Source organism: Perca fluviatilis, chromosome 16 (genome assembly GCF_010015445.1).
Source record: "Perca fluviatilis chromosome 16, GENO_Pfluv_1.0, whole genome shotgun sequence".
NCBI lineage: Eukaryota > Metazoa > Chordata > Actinopteri > Perciformes > Percidae > Perca > Perca fluviatilis.
The window spans coordinates 15,956,276-15,976,133 of NC_053127.1; the positions used below are offsets into that span (position 1 = coordinate 15,956,276).

Consider the following 19,858-nt stretch of genomic DNA (forward strand, 5'->3'; position numbering starts at 1 on the left):
TATCAATTATAGCAATAGCAATCAACTGACAGAATGACAATTAATTAAAACAAATACTTTTAGCACAGTTAATAATAAAACATAGTGAAACGTGCCATTTGCATTGTTGCCTGTGCTAAACTGAACTAGTTCCCTTGCAAAATATCTGCATTCCCAAGTGAGAAATATTATAAAGAGAAGTGAGAGAAGTCATATGAGAGCCGTCATATGAGAGCCAAAGAAGGATATAGAAGTCACAGGTTGTGGTTCACCTACCTTCTAGCAGTGGTGGCTCATCGTCGAAGCCGCTACTATACATGGATTGTGATGAGGATGGGGTGTAGGTGTGTGTGGGCTGGAAGATTTGTCCCGTGTATGGCTGCTGGGGCTGCATCATTCCTGGAGGAGTGTAACCCATGGGCTGGGAGTAGTCATATTGACCACCGTATGGCCTGGGAAATACATAATTATAATGTTCAACAGTACAGTACTCTTTGACTGAAAGGACATTAAATGACCAAGGATGTTGTTTAGGGCTGGGCGATATGACAATATATAATGGCAAAACGATATAAAAATGGCTACAGTATAAATATTTTTCTATATCGCTTATGTTGAAAAAAACAGCAGCTGAACTATGTTTTGGCAATATTTACCTCTTTTGTCAGGAAAATGTTTCCATATTGGCAGTGCTGTTTTAATTTCCTTTGAGCCATATATTGTCTCCGAACCACAAAAAACACATGAACCTTCTAGTAAACAAACACAACATGCGCTGCTCCTTCCTCCCACCGCTACTGAAATGTGATGACTTTCATAGCGCCGCTTGGCTCTGCACTAAATTGCCGACACTACAGGTGAAACCGGAAATCGACCACAGTCTAGTTGTGATCCTTGTATGTTATATTCATTTTGCACTAAAGTTCTTTAAAAAAAAGGGATAAGCCTTCAGCAGCTGAAATGGCATAAAAGAATAATAATGTTGCTCTTGGAGGTGTTAACAGCTGAAGGAGCATCAGGCAAAGGGGGGCTTTCTTTACTTACTTGTCGTAGGGGGTTTCAGCGTTGGGGTAGCCATGGCCTGCCTGGCTTTGGTCATCTACACTGTAGCTGGACTGGTAAAAGTCTGTGTTGAAACTGTCAAACCCTGCCATCTCTCACACTGTTAGAAACACAGGGGAAGAGACAGGAACACGACTAATCAGCTAGGTCGAATTATTTAAGCCTATAAGGTGGTACAGAGGGTGTCAATTTAAAATTTTGAAATTCAAAGTACTGTTATTGCACAACGATGCTCTGAAATAGATCGGTAATATTCACTGCACTGTCTAAATACTGTTAGTTATTTAACGTAGTATAGCGGTAACGTTACCTCCGTATGAATTTAACTGTGAGCTAAAGTAGCTAGCTAACCTAAGTTAACGTAGCTAGTCAGCTTTAACGTTAACGTTACACACAACACCAAGATAACGTTTTATGTTGTTAGTCTGTTATGAATCTATTATTGTTATTATTATTATTAACTGTATAAACTATCAAATGGCTACACAAACACAATCACCTGTAAAGGATAAGTTAACAAATATTGTCAAAATACAATAGCTACTAGCTAGCTAATCGTTGGATGGCTAACGTAACGTTACCGTTAACTTTGCTGCTAACATTAGTTGGTTAGCTAATGCTAACGTTAGCTAAAACAGTTGTGGAGACCTGGCATGCATACCTCGCGCATGTCAGCGGTGGGTTTAATATTGTATTTAACTTTTCTTACATAAACGTTATTCTTAAGCTATGAAGCATCGCAAATGCTAACACATACCTGTGATGTTTGACAAATCTATGCAGAACGCTGCCAACTTGGTTGTGGTTGCTGGTTGCTACGTGTCAGGAGAAATGTAAATCTTCCGGGATGAAACGTAGCCGACGGGAAGCTGTTAGCGACAATTTTCTGAAATTTGCCCTCAGCAGAATTAATGTGGCGAAGTCTAAAGGCGACTGGTGGTATTACATGATATTTAACTAACTGCATGATCTTACAAGCTTGGCTATTGAATGTATGAAAATAGTAAATACTATAATTTGTATGTGTCGTAGTACAGTTTTCTGGTTGAAATAGTGCAGTGCTTAACGCCTTTTTGCCTGATTTGGAAATTATCTTTGTTATGTTGGAAGCAGAAGTATTTTAATTCTAAAGGTAAAACCACTTCAAGTTCAAGTAATTTCTAGTTTTATGGATGACCCTGATGAAAAACAAACATCTGTAGCCTATACATTATACAAGGTCATGGTCGCTGTGCAAATATCAATAGGCTATTAAGTGGTATTGATGCGGACACTATGGTTTAAAGTAGGAAAGGATTAAAGGTCACTCGTTACTGTGTGCAGAAACCTAATAAGTCCTTTTTTACAAATATTCAGTTCTTTTTTTATGATTAATAAACACATTCAAGACTTAAAAACATTCACAAAGAGATATGGTTAGACATTTCAAACTACTGCCGGTTTTGCCCACCACTGGGTTCTGACCCATAGTTTGAGAAAACCATGGTCTAATGGTAACAAATAGCGACAGAGGTTGGAAGATGATTTAATAGGACAAGCGCTGGGCTTCTGGCAAGAACAAAGATAGTCCCTTTGATCAGGATGCAGAGGAGCAGATCAATCACTCTGCCAGTGCAGAGGAACTGCACCGCTAACAATTTCTGCATGTGGATCCATCCTCTTTGATGATGACAGATATAAAATAATAGGCTGATGACCTCTGATGAGAGGAAATAGGGACGGGCAGGAATGAGAGGCAGACAGCATCACAAATGTGGGTTTGACCTTTAATGAATGGAAGAGTACAAATTAGAAACAGAATGAAAAAAATAATAATTGTTTATCCCCTCTAATATTCTATAAAATTTAGATTTTTAAAGAGAAATAGCCAACAGGAACAAGAAAATGTATATCAATTTAGATGACAGAGACATATGATGAATACAAAATTATCAAATTGACTTTTTGTGATACTGGAAAAGAAAATTCATAGCAATGTAATTCTGTCACATCTGTAAAAACTATCTCAATGTCCTACCCAGGGCTTATTAAAACTAAATTATGTCTGCCTCAGTGCTGAAACAAAAATACCTCTGGCATCCATAACAATAAAATGTTTGACTTTTAGCCATAGATTAACTTGTGCAGTGTGAAAAGGAACTAAATTATACAGAGTTGGCTCTGCTCATTGCCTGGAGTTACACAATTCTTTACAGAATGAGAAATGGGAAAAATAATACAGTGGAAAAAGGCATGGAGGAAAAAGTCATTATTCAGAAGAGACGTAGAGTATTGAGCCTCTTCCATCTTTGACAGAGAAACTCTTATTGAGTTATGGGTCTCAAGGCCACAATACATAGAGAACCCTTTTGGTCAGTGCTGCACAAAGCATGTTGCCTCAGCAAGGCTGCATGATTTCCAAGGACATTTTCTTGCCTGGAAACTTTGTGACTAATTGTCAAATTCTGTTTCCTGTTGAAGGCAACTCTGGTAACTAGATTCCGGCTTTTATGTTCAATCACTTGTTATTGCAGGTGTCTATTCATGCTGAAGGAAGAACAAATGCATCTCATGACACGTGAAAAGTTGGGGTGGGTGAGAAAACAAAACAAACCCAATAAACAAAAAATGTCATTAACAAACCTGTCAGCTGTGCAGGTCTAACATGGATCAATTCTCTGCCTCATGATGAACAAAATCAATTTGATGTACAAAACATGAATTCCTACAGCAAACACCTGACTAATGACTAATCAAGGTAAAATGAGTCTCCTTCCCTCCATTGCCCCTCATCTTCTTTTAGACTTCTAATCATTTCTAAACTTGAAGAACATGTCTTTCTTCTTAATCCACTTAATGAAAGAAAATTGAAAAGTGCCAGAGAGGGTAATTGAATTTAGGGCAGTGTATTGCTATACGCTGTCATAATTGGCTTCTTTTATACAGTCTCGACTGTAATCCTGCTGTCACTGCCTGGGTGGATGAGTGGATTAAAACTACTGAATTTCCTCTACTGCAGCAACCCCTCTTCTCCAACCACCTACTGTATCCTCAATTAAGATTTCTCTCTCTGCCTTTCAAGGCTCAGGGAGAGAGGAAAAACCAAGGGATCAAGATATGTTATCATATATTCTTTTGGATAAAAAAATATGCAGATGGGAGATTTATCTCCTTCTGCACACAACATATTGAACATCTGAATGAACACAAAACAAAAACACAGCGTAATTTTTTCAGCAGAAATGGGTACAGATATTTCCTCAAAACATTTACAAGAATAAATAAATTCCATTAATTCATCTAATTCAATTTCCTGCCTCCCCATTGACATGACTGCTGCACAGATCTTAAATAAGTTGGCATCTGGTCCTCGTAGGATCCTTTCTCTGAAGCAGCTTTCTTCACTCTGTGAGTGGGCTACTTGAGAACTAAAATAACAATCAGCAGCTGAAGAGTTTGTAAAGTTTGTTTGTTCCAAAATGAGATTTCCACCCACTCGAGATTTTACAGTTTCTGACAAAATGATAAGATGATATCTTATTCTGGAATCTAGTCATGATACTGGAAATACCAAAGCCTTTTGAACATACAGTACCAGTCAAAGGTTTGGACACGCTTTCTCATTCACTTGAATGGGAAAGCGTGTCCAAACCTTTGATGGGTGCAATTGCTCTAATGTACAACTATTTTGGAGAAAAATAACAATTGCTCTTCAAAATGAATATGACTGTTGTTGTTTTTCAGGAATCACATTATTATAAGAAATTTGTGCTGAACAAAGGCATTACTCAAAATTGACAAAAAAAGGGAATACTATAGATTATAAAAATGTGTTTCACATAAATGTTCATGCTTTGCTTCTTATTCTATATTTTATCTAAATGAACACACACACACACACACAATTAAATAAGTGTCAAGTGTTCTGAAATGGCAGGTAAGCCCTGATACAGGACTGATGCTTTATGACGGAGTGTACTGGAGTTTTGTCCTCCTTTTCTTATCTGCCTCTAGTTGGCATCAGGGACAGCACCAGTCAAACCACCAGTGTTCTACATGTCAAAACAGATTCAGAGGCTTCTAAAATAAGTCTCATATTATAAACAACAGCATGGCCTTGGCTCTCCTTCTTCTTCCATCCCACCCTAACAGCCACTCTGCCAAGTTTCACCTCCCAGTTCCCTTAACTTTTGTTATACAGTTTGGCCATACTGATTATATTCCCTGCAAGATACTGTGTTATGCTGGACATACATTTGTTTTGGTCCAGTGGGTCAACGCTGCAGTATTTTGGTACTACAGATCAAATGAAAGAAAGTCAATATTTCTTCCACTTGACAGCATCTTGGGGGTTGTTGTTCATAACACTTCCAGAGTGAAGAAACAACAATTTACAATTAAAATCCCATGTCAATAAAGTTCTTAAATTGTTGATGCAAGGATCAATGGGATTGATGTTAGCATCAAAGTTGATGACCGGATCAATTTGTTTGGAAAGAGAACTGCTAATAAGAAAGATTTGGTGTCAATATGAACTATCTTCAACAAGGTCACAAGGTTGAAAATGTCATATAATGATGGAAAAGACTCTGAAATTCACAAGTGCATCTACAGAACTGCCATTGCTTCTAATAATAATAATAATAATAATAATAGGAATATTAATATCACATTTCCGTGCACACTCAGTTATATACTGTACATGGATATTCATTCTGAACAGGCTGACAAAAGCCCATCCTCGTAAGCTCATGAAGTTCATCCTATGAAAAGTTCCTCTTCAAGTGTATTTTTCCATCTAACTGAAACGTATGACTTGACGGAGAGTGGGTCCAAGCAGATATTTATTTTGGGACTCTAGTGGAATTGCCAACTTACATTATCTGATCATCAGTCAAATGCTCTCACATTGTGTCAAAAGTTTCCAAAATTATGATAAAGTGTTGCAATTTCTTTTGTGTTTTTTGTAGGCCTACCCACTGCCCCTTCATCTGCCGCCTCTATTTCTACTTCATCCTATATTTCCCAGAAGGCCTTTAGACAGTCCTTTGAGAACAGGTATGATCTGTTTTAATCTCTTAACTGGATGTCAGTTGAGAAAAAATGACAGTGTGTCTTGAGGCCCTGTTGCATTGTTAAATTATTAAAGCTATTATCAATAGAAAAATAAATATATGCCCATTGATGATGAATTTCTCTCTGTATGACTATAGAATGTCACTGCTCAAGATGAGATGAGATGAGGTAGAACCCCTTGCTCTGATTCTCTGGGACCGACACAAAAACTAAAGTTTACTATTTTGTTGTAGATGGCTGGAAGATCTGTTAAGCTGCACTGGCAATATCCAATATTTCACACCATCAACAATAATTACAACACAAGGAAATTAGCCCACAAAATCAAAGAAAATATATCAAAGACATTTTCAAAAATAAATTCATTGAAAATAACTGAATATTATAATATTTGGGGTGGTCTGTCCTTTAACTTTGGATAAAGAAGATGACAAAAACTACAACTATACAGCATCTTGTGACGTGCACAGTAAGTAAGGTGTATTTCAAAGTGCAAATGTAGCTGCAGACATAGCCAAGAATTCCTGTGACTCCCCACTGGACCTGGTCCTGCTTTCCAGATGAAATTACTGATGACAGGAGTGAACACAGACCCACCGCACATTCAATTATATATCCTCTACTCACTGTCGCCTTCACTTTCTCATGCTGACAGAAATTATTAATTTTCACTGTGTGCAGAGAGCTTCATGCAGTTCTTGATTGCTCCATTCATTGCTTCATTCATCTCACTTTATACAGTACTGTATCTCAGTTTGAGAACGCTGTAGAAAATAGAAGGGCAGCCCACAAAATCATAGGAACGAAATTGTGTAAGAATGTGTCCAGTTATTGTTCAGGAAGCGGACATTTGCCGTGAAAACAGTCGGGAGAGATGATCTGCTGGGGTTAGTATTTAGCATCGGACGAACACTGGTTCATTTGCCGTGTTCATTTGGCCTCTGGTCTGTAGCAGGAAAATGCTGCCATCCGAACGAGGACACGCGGTAGACGAGTCTGCAGTTTAGCCTTCTGCTAACCCTAGACACAGCTAATTCAAATTCATGTTTATGAAGCTAACTAGAGCCTTGAATCACATCATGTAATCTCAATGGGTTTTACAAAGACAACAGGACGGTCATTCTCAAAGAAATGCTGCTATATAACGTAAATGGCATGCCAATTAGACATGAACCGAATGATTTGTATTTGAAAATGTTACTGTATAAAGCAGGTGCTCTTGCTAGCTTGATAGGTGGTGCTTGACACAGAGGGGAGAGGGAGAGCTGCAGAAAAAGGGCTCACTCTACTACAAATTCTGATGTTTTTTTTTGGTTTTGGTTTTAATTTACCTCCTGCAGCTTTAAATGGGTTTTACAGTTCTAAGGGCTTTTGGAGATTTGGCCCCAACAAGAGATTTTTCACACATTGAAGACCTGTGGAAACATTAATCCCAGGAGCCAAAGAGTAAAGCATGGAAAATACTGGAGGGAGGGAGAGAATGCAAGAAGAGAGAGAGAGAGAGAGAGAGAGAGAGAGAGAGAGAGAGAGATGTCACACACAGTAACACTCTACTACACTCACAGAGGCAGAAACACACACCACAGGAGAGCTGACTGTGACAGTAAACTAGCACAGCTATCTGCCCCTCCACAGTGTTCCCATGGCCTTTATGCTGGCAGAGGGAGAGCGGGTGCTTAGCAACATCTTATACGGTTGCCAAATCAACACGGTCAAGATCCCTTTAGGCTTGGAGAACTCCACTGCGCTATGCATCGCCAAGAAGTGGCCACAGAGATGGAGAGAATGGTATGGATATCGGCTAACTCTCTTCTTGGCAAAAAAATCCCTTCTTAAATTGCTTAATCTGAGTATTTAGCCTTCAGGATTTATTCTTCTTAAAACAGGAAAAGGGCTAACAAAGTTGTGAGGTGATCCGCACATTTGTTTTTTTCTCTTGTTTTAGGGTTTTTAGTGTCAGAATTTGATTTTTAAGGAAGGTTGCTATCTGCCTCAAGTGTCAATTGAATTCAGACTTGAATAAAAAAAGATTTGAAACCAAATGAAATGTACTACAAGTAGGTTGACTTATTCAACCTAAATTGTAGTATTTGTTTTATTTGTTTTTAAATATACAGTAAAGACAGACAGTGCCACCCAAAGACATTGATTGCTTAAATCCTCAAATCAAGACTGAATGGGAGATACTGGAAACAATCCAAAAGCACATTAACACAAACTTTGTCCTTCTCTTAGCTGATATGGTAGTCTACTGAAAAATGTGCAGAACCTCAAAAATGTCATTACACACAAGCAAACCAAACACAAAAAAAATGAAATAACTAGGGTTACTTGAATTGCCCATAAATTAAGCATGCACACTCTGTTTTATTTCAATTAAGTTATGTGACATGTTACTGAAGAGTAAACCACAAAATGCTGCTTTTGGTAACAGTGTATTGCAGTGAGTAAATACGATCTGACATGGATCTGACTGAATGGTTACTCTGGACATGCTCATCACGGCTCATCTGCGTCTGATGCAATCCAGAAAGAAAGATGAGTCATTACTTACACACACTCTGGCTTAATAGATGTCTTTTTTTTTAACAAACAAACAGTGGAGCTGTCAGATCCTCCGGCCCCTCCCATCCCATCACTACACCCACAACTTGATCCTGGTCAACTGCTTTCTGAGTCCCACATGGTGCAAACTGAATCAAATGCCAGCTACTGTACTGTAAGATACACACAAAACCTCCTGGTTTTAACACTGCATACACGTTTGATTATCTCTCGAAGGGTTAGGCTCCAGTCCCCTGCAAACCTTGATGGAATAAAAGATTGATATTTGATGGATGGATTATTTATCTGTTGCCTTTTGGGGAGCATGTAGTTAGTTTGTCTCCCAAGAGAAAAGTCTGCTAAATTATGTAATGCTGAAATGCATCATCTTCCTTAAAAACTGAACGGAAAATGTAAAACTGTTCTTTAAATAAGTCTTTGTTTTGCAGTTAAGGATGAGAAATCTTTGCCGCATGAGCAATTTCTTGGATCAGCGTTTTGACACATCTGGACTTTTTCACAATAAAAGCTATAGTATGTGAGACATTCATCGTCAAGACGTACCACCAGCATAAAGTAAATATGTCCACACTACACCAGGAAATACAAAACTGAGAAGAAAAAAAAGAGAATAACCAAGTAGAAAAACTTTTAGATGCTTACATTCAAATCAAGTAATATGTCTATAAAATAATATAAATATTCATCTGAGTAACACACTGACCCCAATATTTAATTATGCTTTAAGTGAATATTTAAAAATGTAAAAAAAAATATTTGGATGCATATATATATATATATATATATACATATGTCTATGTCTTCAAGACACATGAATGCATTCTTGTCAAAACAACATCTAAAAATCTCACATGCAGATCGGTTTAAAACAAAGATGTGAAAAAACAAGATCATTTGCTACTACTGTCCAAGCAAATATGTAAACACTGAAAATCACAGGTTATCAATTCGATCTGAGCCCACAAACAAACAAAAACATTAGAGAAATGATCTGATATTAATTTAGCATCATCATCTAGCATCGCCCCTGCTGTCAGATCCACCAAATGTGAACATATAGGCTAAACACAAGAATGAACTCCTAGCTCAGCTTGCTGCATCCAAAATACGCATTCTCAGGAATGAGTTTCTATGATATTGTCAAAAACTTATGCACAACAATTTGTATGATATCCTACAAAATTAGGCGACAGCCAGCTGGTCACATGATGACCGGTCATGTGGCAGTTAAGTTTAGTGGTCTTGTCAGTTAAATTTAGCCGACAAAAGGTGAGCCGGGTACAGGGCACCGCGAGGTGACGGTCCTTTCAGGGGCCGTTGCAGTTATGTTTAGCCGACAAAAGTGACCCTCATGCGGCAACGACGCGTTAAGTTTAGACACCAAAACGACTAGTTAAGATAAGAATAAAGATCGTGGTTTGGATTAAAACACCGGTCAGGGGACACAATCACACGTTTCCTGGACGAAAGTCTTGTTTTCCCCGGTATACGAACTTAGTGCCCCCGGTTGAAAGCCCTGTGTTCCCGACCTCCTCCCTAAGCGGACCAGAACGCTCTTATACAGCAGCAGTCAATGTGGTGAATAGTGCAATACATATGTGGAAAACGTGACACACACACACACACACACACACACACCTGCAGATGCAGAGTCAGTAGTGTTGTGAGTGGGATGACAGCTCTGCTGCTGTGTTGCTGGCCAGAAGACAAGCGGCGACGTTAAACTTCCCGGCTCTTTGTGGTGTCTTCCAGACTTATACTTATCCTGGCTCCAGGAGTCGCGTGTCTGTCCCTCACCACCCTGCTCTGCTACGGCTGCCAAAGCCCTTAATGTTTTGTGGGCTTCCTATTAAATAGCCTTGTCTCCACGGAGAGCAGTGGACCTAGTTTAGCGGGGAAAGCTGCCTCGGCCTGTGCCTAGTGGATGAGGTGGGGATTGAGGGGCAGCAAAGCTACACAAAGCAAGAAGAAAACTTTTTGACCTGCTGAATTGGGCCGAAATCCAGAGGTATTGTAATTGTATTGCTCAGTACCCAAAAGAATATCACACTGTAACATTTACAACAAACATGCTCCCAATTTGTCAGTCTGCTGGCATTTAGTTTTTTTTGAGCCACAGAGGAAATAACTTTCTGCAATAATCTATTTGTAGATCATAATATTGATGTCATTATTTGGGATGTGATGATTACAGTGTAGCAACTAACTCTACGTCCTGAGTTCAACTGACTCCTGTAGCATATCTGAGTGAAAGTGGAAAGAGGCTCTATGTTTGCTTGGAATCAGCTCAAAATATCATTTTTTGATACCATATCTAGGGCATTGGTTTGAAGATCAATACTGCGAAGACTAGAAGTTTCTTAATGATTATGAGTTCATCAGCGGACTTTTAGAATAAGCTGAAAACCTTGCCGAGCAGTCTTTGAAGACACATTTGAGGTTGATGACTCATTGTATTAGTAGCTAGAGGTGTTGAAGTGTATCTGCTCAGTAGGACAGTAGGAGTTCAGTACAGGCACCAGCCTGCTAAGATGATCTCATGGGGACTGAGCATCAGCAGGGTATTTTTGTCTCAGAAAAACAACTAAATAAACACAGATTTATTTTTAAAGAAATATGTCACCACATAGAAGATTCCTTGACATGACTTTATCTGCCTTAAAATAGAAAACACTGACTTACTGTAAGTTAGAAGTAGGTAGAGGTAGAAGTAAGAAAATAGTTGTGCAATATTACTTATTATTTTTTGTATTGATTCATACTGTTGTTTTAATTGTTACTTTTACTTGACTATATTTTTTCACATTTTGCTGCTTTCCTCAGGGCAGTTTCACAGAAAGAAATGCTCCCTTTGTGCAGGAACACCCTAATCATATCTCACATGCATTCGCTTCTGGAAGCTGACCAGTACAACCAGTCTGACTTGATGGCTCCACTGGAGTAGGAGGGGTTAAGGACCTTGTTTGATAGGGAAACTCTTTTTCTCCCTCCCAGACATATCCCGCCAATCTGCTTAGCTACACGCTAAAATTGGTAAGTTTTGAAGAACATTTTGATCGTGCAATAAAGCAGGCCTCCTTGTTTTTTCGGGGAATGGTTGTTAAGATTACCAAAGAATATGTTTATGGCCTTTCATCTTTAACTGTGATGTTTTTGGACTGATTGGTGGGATTGCTATGGACGAAGTACACACTGCGATACACTGTTAAGAGCAAACTACATTTAACCATGTATCCAGCTAATTTAAATATCTCATGTTACTGGGCTGTGTGAGCAGTTAACTTCATCTAATATTGTATGTGGCATATAGATACTAACTGATATAACTGATGTCTGACTATGCATGATGTCATGGTCCTTATTAAAAGCTGGTACAAACACACACACACACACACACACACACACACACACACACACACACACACACACACACACACACACACACACACACACACACACACACACACACACTCTCTCTCTCTCTCATGCAAACAACACACACACTGCAAGATCAAAATAAACGGACATTATTCCTTCAGCAATGTCTTTTTCATGACATCTGTCACTTTCACACCGATTGGTTTTGTGGTATTTGTCATCCTCAACAGAATTCCCATGCATACTTTTTTCTAACACAATTCTAAACTGACATTTAAAGTTGCTGCCTGTTGAAACTTTAGATAATTATAAATAGCTGACCAAGTGTAAATAAAATAAATAAATAAACATCCAAGTTTGAGGGATAGCTGAAGCTTACATAGAATCTCATTTTGGTAAATACTCTCAGAGTCAACTGAATTTATGCATTGAATGTCTGCCTGCTGTACTTGCAGATTTCCCATCTAAGGCCTGGCATCATTCAGTGTGGCTGTAATGAGAGATGGAAGTGGAAGTAGTATGCTGTTTATTTCAACCATCTGTGGCCAGCCTGAAAATTCCTTCTAATAGTTTTCTCTGCACTGCACAGGAAGAAAATGATTGTGCTGTGAGTTCAAGGAAGCAAAGTGCTCATGATTTTACTTGGAGTGTAGAAAGGGTATTTCTTTTGCAAGTGAAAAAATTAAAAATCTCTCAGATATTGCGTCTCTCATGGAAAAAAACAATAAATTATTAATGCTGCCGCTGTGCTTGTAGAGTAAATATTTCATCATATATTTTGTTTTGACTACCATGGAACTGAAATGAGTTTTCAAAGATATAAAACAGCAAAGAAACCAAGAAACTAAAACAAATGCCTGTTTGATGTAAATATGTCTGTCCTTTCAGCTCAGGGATTTGTTTCACTAACTGAATATGTCTTTTCAAATAATCATTTACTAAGACATGTTTCAGTCTACGTTAATATGTTTCAAAATACATGGAGAGAACAACAACCATGGAGGAATGGGCTGTATGCTTTGGTGATGATCCTACTGGGTGATTTGCAAGGTTTTATGCCATTAACCTGTGTGCTCCTTAAGGACTGAGAAGGATGAGTTGAAATTAATTGTGACGTCCCAAACAGGTTTAACTCCTTACAGGTGGTCAATCACCGGCCTTTAAATAGCAGCGCAGCAGGGAGCGTTGTACTGGCTACATGTATTTATGATGAAGCTACCAATGTGGCCTACTTCTGGGTGACTGCTCAGGTCCCAGGCAGGCACACATAAAGGGAGATAGGCAGGAAGAGAGATGGAAAGGGAGTGACTTTGTGAGCCAAATGAGAACACAGCCTTCTCTCTCTCTCTCTCTCTCTCTCTCTCTCTCTCTCTCTGTCTTTTATTCACTTCGTTTTGTATCACTTGGATAATAGGACTTATTGTTAATAGTCAGGGATTGATTTTGGACCTCAGGGGTTAAGTGTCTCAAATTGTACTGACATTTGATTCAAGAAATAATTTCAATATGATTATACAGTTTGACACATACTATTTACCACTTTTATATTACTAATTCTATATACAGTACATGCTGTATAGTGTTCTTAATTGTGTACTAATTTGTGGGTATTATACTGAGCTGCAACTTTAAAATAACATTGAGTTTCAAATTTGAAAATGTTTTTTCTGCCTTTTTTATTTCTTTGAAACACTGCATGACACCACATCACAGATATGGGCATCAATTATAGTTCCGCAGTTTACTATTATTTATTGCATTTCAGAATCAGAATCAGAAAGGGTTTTATTGCCAAGTACGTTTTTTAACACATACAAGGAATTTTTTTGGGTGTTGTTGGTGCACATCACACATTCTCTAAATGGAATATTAAACAATATAAGTATAGGTATAAACAATATAAGTATAAGTATATGTACACAGTATGTATTAAATAAAAAATAAAGATAGAAATAAAAATTTTAATAAAAAGAAAATAAATAAATAAAAAATTAATAAAGAGCAAAGAGCATTACAGCAGAGAGAGCACAGTGGCATGAAGAGTCAGGTGGAGAGTCAGGGTGGTTTCCGGGCCTTGTTAATAAGGCTAGTGGCGGAGGGGAAAAAGCTGTTCATGTGACGTGAGGTTTTGGTCCTGATGGACCTCAGCCTCCTGCCAGAGGGGAGTGGCTGCCAGAGGGGAGTGGCTCAAAGAGTTTGTTTTGTTTTGTTTGGAACCAGAGTGTCCATTGATTCTAGGAGGCATGTTTCAATTTTAAAATTATTTTTGTAAATGCATCCAGTTTGACCATATACATCATGAAAACATGTTTAGAAAGTTAACACAGAGGGATAGAGTTTTTATTATAATAATAACTGGACTACTGCAACTCCCTTCTCACTGGTATCCCTTCTAAGCTTACAAACAGACTCCAACTCGTTCAGAACTCTGCTGCTAGAATCCTCACTGGTACCAGATCATCTGAACACATCACACCTATCCTTATCAATCTACACTGGCTCCCTGTGCAATACCGTATTGAATTTAAGACTCTCCTCATCACCTACAAAGCACTCCATAATCTCGCACCCAGGTACATCACTGACCTCCTACCAGGCTATGTCCCTTCTCGCTCCCTTCGCTCTTCCTCGGCTGGCCTCCTTGTCACCCCCACATTCTGCCTCTCCACCAGGGCCTTCAGCTGTTCTGCACCAAGATTCTGGAATGCCCTCCTGTCCCACATTCAACAGGCAGACACAGTCAATTCATTTACATTTTTTTTAAAGACCTACCCATTTTTAAGAAAGCTTTTAATCTCTAAGTCTTCATAGTACTACATCGCCATAGAAACACTCCCCACACACTTTTTTTTGCTGTGTTTCTGATGTTTCTTAGCACTTTTCAGATGTTGTCTATTTTGTTAAATGTATTTCTATGAAGCTAAATGTATTCTATTGTATTTTTTTCTTTTATGCCCTCTTAAAAATGTAAGATGTCCTTGTGTATCTAGAAAGACATCCGCCAAATAAAATGTATTATTATTAATAATATTAATAGTAGTAAAAGTAGTAATAATAATAATAATACAAAATATTATTATTAGTGTTAATAATTAAGGAATCATACAGGTAGGGCTGCTTGAGAGGCTACAGGAATTGAAGTCTTGCTTGCTGATTTCCTTGTAAAAGTGATGCCCAATATTGCTGAAGTGCCTTAGAGCAAGAACAAGCGCCTATTAATTCTTGTACATATACTATGAAAGTGACTGCCTCAGTGGCTCTGCCTCTGTAAACTACAGTTAATACAAGGCAAAACAGAGGTAGAACACATCTAAGTGAAGAGATGCTCACAAATGCAGTTTTGCTCGAGGCAAGGTTGGTTAAAAGTGGACAGATGACAGCAAAAGGAAAATAAAAGCATCATAGAGTCAGAAGCCAAAATAAGAACATTGTTGAGTATAAACTAGATACAGCAGATTGTGTATATTTTATACTTTCACCCCCACAATATTTGTATTGAATACAAGCCCTGATTTGGCCATGCAGCTGGAGCAGATGGTGTATGTTTGTGAGACTACAGATTACACTATTACTGTACTAGTTGTCTTGTTTTTGATTAATCGCAAAGTGAATTATGTAAAAATATAATGCATGTAAACTCTACCTGATAAGTCATGTTTATCTAGTCACTTTGGTCTCATGATGTCAATGATGTGGTTTTATTGTTACTTTATTTTTTGTGTGGGTGTGAAGCATGATGTAGCAAAAAAAGAAAAAAATCAATCTTAGTCAATTCATTTTTTTCTTTTGAAATAAGGCAGCTATCGCACACTAATTCTATCACTTTTCTGTGTGAGGATCTGTCCATGATGCTAAAAGAAGTCTGGGCTTGTCATAATACAAACAGAGGGAGGTGCTGTTGCTCATGTTACAAAGACAAAAATGTCACATAACGCAGTGCCAGTTACAGCCATTTATCTGGGTCTTGAAAATGGTATTTTCGTTAAGAGAGCGTAAAATGGATCCAAAATCGAAGTATGTTGCAGTCAAAATGCAAAACTGGTAGCAATGCTCACAATTTGTACTGTGGAAACCAACATAGGTCTTGTATTTACATACTCAAACTAAATGTCATGCAAATGGATTCAAGCTGGGGGTGAAATTGCAGCATTGTGAGCATTTAGCTTACTATAATAATGGCACACTGGTAGATGCAGCAATTCCTTGACTATGTAGTGGAATTGCTGTGAAAGCCTAGAACTTTATTTTTAAACAGTAGCATGCAGTTATTTAACCTCTGACAGCACCAAGTTACCACATGTGCATGTAGTGAGGGGGTAATATTATACATTAGATATAATAATATACCGACATGTGATATATATGAATATAGGGCTTTTCTGACAATAGGACTGATTCCTGTTCAATGGTTCATGGTGATTATTAAGAGACTTTTGTTTTCCCCACCCAGCAGCCTAGAATCGCCCCATGAGCCTGCCTGTGTATGTGTATGTATTTTGTGTGTGTGTGTGTGTGTGTGTGTGTGTGTGTGTGTGTGTGTGTGTGTGTGTGTGTGTGTGTGTGTGCCACCCAGCTCTGTAGGAGAGGGGAGGCGGTGCGGGAATGTGGAACGGAGGGTGAGAAGAAGGGGCTGAGATACTCGTTTCAGCACCGCGGACAGCTCCCGGTAAAAGCATCCAGCTGCAGCGGTTCGCTCCTCTCCGCTACTCTGGAAAAGAAGAGAACAATCAAATTTGAGATATTTCTCACCTCTATAAGACCGAAAATAAGATCTATTTTCGAGGAGGGTTACTTAGTTTAATTCAGTCCGGATCAGGCGACATATTTGTAGCGAGAGGCTACAGACAAAACCATTACAGGACTCCCGAGGTTTTCGTGTGCAATCTCTGCGAAGTTTCTCTCCACTGAAAGGGATTCTGCCTTCTCCCACTGGTCTGCACAGCCCGGAAAATCGGTTGGTGTTCAAGGGAAGTTGAAGAGAAAGTGACACCACATCAGCACCTTCTCCTGGTTGGACTATATCCTAATATAAGTTGTTGGACTTTTTTCGTTGACCCAGTCCTACTGCGTAATTTTTGGTTGTGTTTGTGCAGGATTTATAGTTCTTGGATAATACTTCTAGTAGCAAATAATCAAGCAAGACAAGTTTTTTTCTTCATTCGATGCTTTAGGCATCTACAGCCTCCAGCCTGCAGAACCACCGGTACACCCCACCACCACCTTCTCCCCATGTAATGCTCTTACATTAGCCACTGATGCAAGGCTTTGATGCGCCGGGATACATTTCTCTTTCGCAGCACTGATTCTTTCCTCCTCCAAGTCGCCCGTCTCAGCCTTCTTTCAATTTAACAATCACAAAGGGACGCCCTGGACTGCAATCCTCCCCCCCATTTTCGACAACTGCTGCAGACTGGTAGGTGATAATGGCAATGGATCGATGATAAATGCTTATTCAGATTACTGTTGGATGAAGTTGGAGGCCCTGCATCCACACATAATAACCAAAGTCACAGCTTAGCAACTTTTAACATCCTGATCCGTCGTTTTTTCTTCTTTTTTGAGACTTGCTGTAGAGATAGGTGTAGCCTGTTTGTAGCAGTCCATGACGGAAACGATGGCGCTGAGTGGAAACTGTAGGACTAACCCCAAAGAGCAAGCATCAGTTCAGAACAGTTTCCCAGATGTTGTTGAATTAAACGTAGGGGGGCAGGTTTATTACACCCGTCACTCGACTTTGGTGGGCACCCCGAATTCATTACTCGGTAAGCTATTCTCCTCCAAAAAAGATGCATCTAATGACTTGGCGAGAGATCCCAAGGGCCGTTATTTCATTGACAGGGACGGGTTTTTATTCCGATATGTGTTGGACTACCTCCGAGACAAGCAAGTCGTCCTCCCGGACCACTTCCCGGAGAAAGGGAGGCTCAGGAAAGAGGCGGAGTACTTCCAGTTACCCGACTTAGTGAAGCTCCTGACCCCTGACGATATCAAGCACAGCCCGGATGACTACTTCCACAGCGACTATGAAGATGGGTCCCAGGGCAGCGACCACCGGCAGTGTCCGCCGCCCTCTCTCGTCCCAGCGGACAGAAAGAGCGGCTTCATCACGGTGGGGTACCGGGGTTCGTGCACCATGGGCAGAGAGAGTCAGACCGACGCCAAGTTCAGGAGGGTGCCTCGGATACTGATATGCGGGCGGGTGGCCCTTGCCAAAGAAGTTTTTGGGGAGACCCTGAACGAGAGCCGGGACCCGGACAGGACCCCGGATCGGTACACCTCTCGGTTTTACCTCAAGTTCAAGCACCTGGAGAGGTCTTTTGACATGCTGTCGGAGTGTGGTTTCCAAATGGTGGCCTGCAACTCATCAGTCACAGCCTCGTTTGTCAACCAGCACACAGAGGACAAGATCTGGTCGAGCTACACAGAATACGTCTTCTACCGTAAGTGACACCATTGTTTTTATTAAACAGCAGGTCAACATTCACTTGCGCAGACACAAAGTGGGAAACACCGCTAGAAGGCGCACTTGTTTTACTGGTCCTGTGTGTGTGAGAGAGACATCTGGTCAGTGGGGTTGATGGGCGTTTCTAGCATAGGACAACCCCTCTTTTGAATGATGTCGGTGTATTGAACACTTCAGTGTGGTGACACAGACTACAGACAGTGTGATCAGTTTCTATGACCTATATAGTTCCTGAAGTTTTGTCGCTTTTTATTTTTTTACTTGGAGAGGGCCAAATGATTTTAAAAACAGCAGAGTACATTTACATGACAAACACAGAGATTATAAACGTTCCACATGTTCATGACCTGTGGGTAGCCTGCATCACCTTGGTTAAACACAAACATGGAGTCAAACTTACACGTTCAGTTATTGTCTGACTTTTAGTCTGAGCCCTGTGGAACAAAACCAATTAGAGAACACTCCTGGTAATTGGGGTTAAGCCATGGTGTTGTTATCTCCCCGTGGAAGTGATGAAACATTAGCAGCAAACACAACTGGCAGGCTACTTCATGTTCTGATCACAGTGTGTTCAAACCATAGGAGTCTATGGTTTAAACCTATTACAGCATGTTGCAGCATTCGGTACTCTTGCAGGCTAGTTTATATTTCACAAGATTTAACCAGATTTGAATAATTTCACTCACATCTGAGCCACAGCAATCGTCAGAGCAATGATTTGTCAACGCTTGCCTTTTCTCATCTTGGTGCAATTTTCTACTCCACCTCCTGTCTGCTTTCATCCATCCCATCCTTTCAACTTCTTGCATTTCCTTCTGGCTTTTTCTATTCATTCCGTTTCTCCATCTTTGCTCACTGGCTGGTAGGAATCTGACAAGAGCAGTAGTGAAGAAGAGATCATCGTGACTTTTACATTAGCTTCCATAAGATTTTATGACGCAACAAAATTATCAATATTCTCTGACCTGACAGTGTATAATCTATCATAAACTATTTGATAGCTGCCATAAAACAGAGTGTAAGTAAAACTGTAAATGTGCTTAAGGTCTTAGTATCCCTAAACTACTTGGATGTTATAAGACAAAACTATCTTTGAAATACAGTGACAGTAAAACACTAAAAGCAGTGGCCATTTTTGAGATGCCATGAAAGATTTGGAAAATTAACTAAAAACAGGTCTCTAAAATTGAAACAAAACTTTATTTTACATGTGTAACCCATAAGGAGACCCACATGGGTAAGTGCCAGACATATCATTACAAAGAGCTGAATAAACTGTGCTTTTTTGTAATTTATCTGACACTTACTAAACTGTGCAGATGGGCTGTAATAGGCCATACTCTTTTGGCTTTCCAA

At 39.4% G+C, this 19,858-nt stretch overlaps 2 protein-coding genes across 2 annotated transcripts in view; one reads left to right on the forward strand and one right to left on the reverse strand.

Annotated features, from left to right (window-relative positions):
• yipf5 (Yip1 domain family, member 5) overlaps window positions 1-1,953 on the reverse strand; it is a 7,774-nt gene extending 5,821 nt beyond the window's left edge. The window contains exons 1-3 of the mRNA XM_039778286.1: window positions 1,799-1,953; window positions 1,024-1,141; window positions 256-431 (exon numbers count right to left, since the gene is read on the reverse strand). Of these exons, the coding sequence (XP_039634220.1) occupies window positions 256-431; window positions 1,024-1,133 (286 nt within the window). The 5' untranslated portion in view covers window positions 1,134-1,141; window positions 1,799-1,953. The remainder of the gene's footprint in view (window positions 1-255; window positions 432-1,023; window positions 1,142-1,798) is intronic.
• A 14,689-nt stretch (window positions 1,954-16,642) lies between these two features.
• kctd16b (potassium channel tetramerization domain containing 16b) overlaps window positions 16,643-19,858 on the forward strand; it is a 72,781-nt gene continuing 69,565 nt past the window's right edge. Inside the window, exon 1 of the mRNA XM_039778505.1 lies at window positions 16,643-18,479. Coding sequence (XP_039634439.1) covers window positions 17,642-18,479 — 838 coding nt within the window. The 5' untranslated portion in view covers window positions 16,643-17,641. The remainder of the gene's footprint in view (window positions 18,480-19,858) is intronic.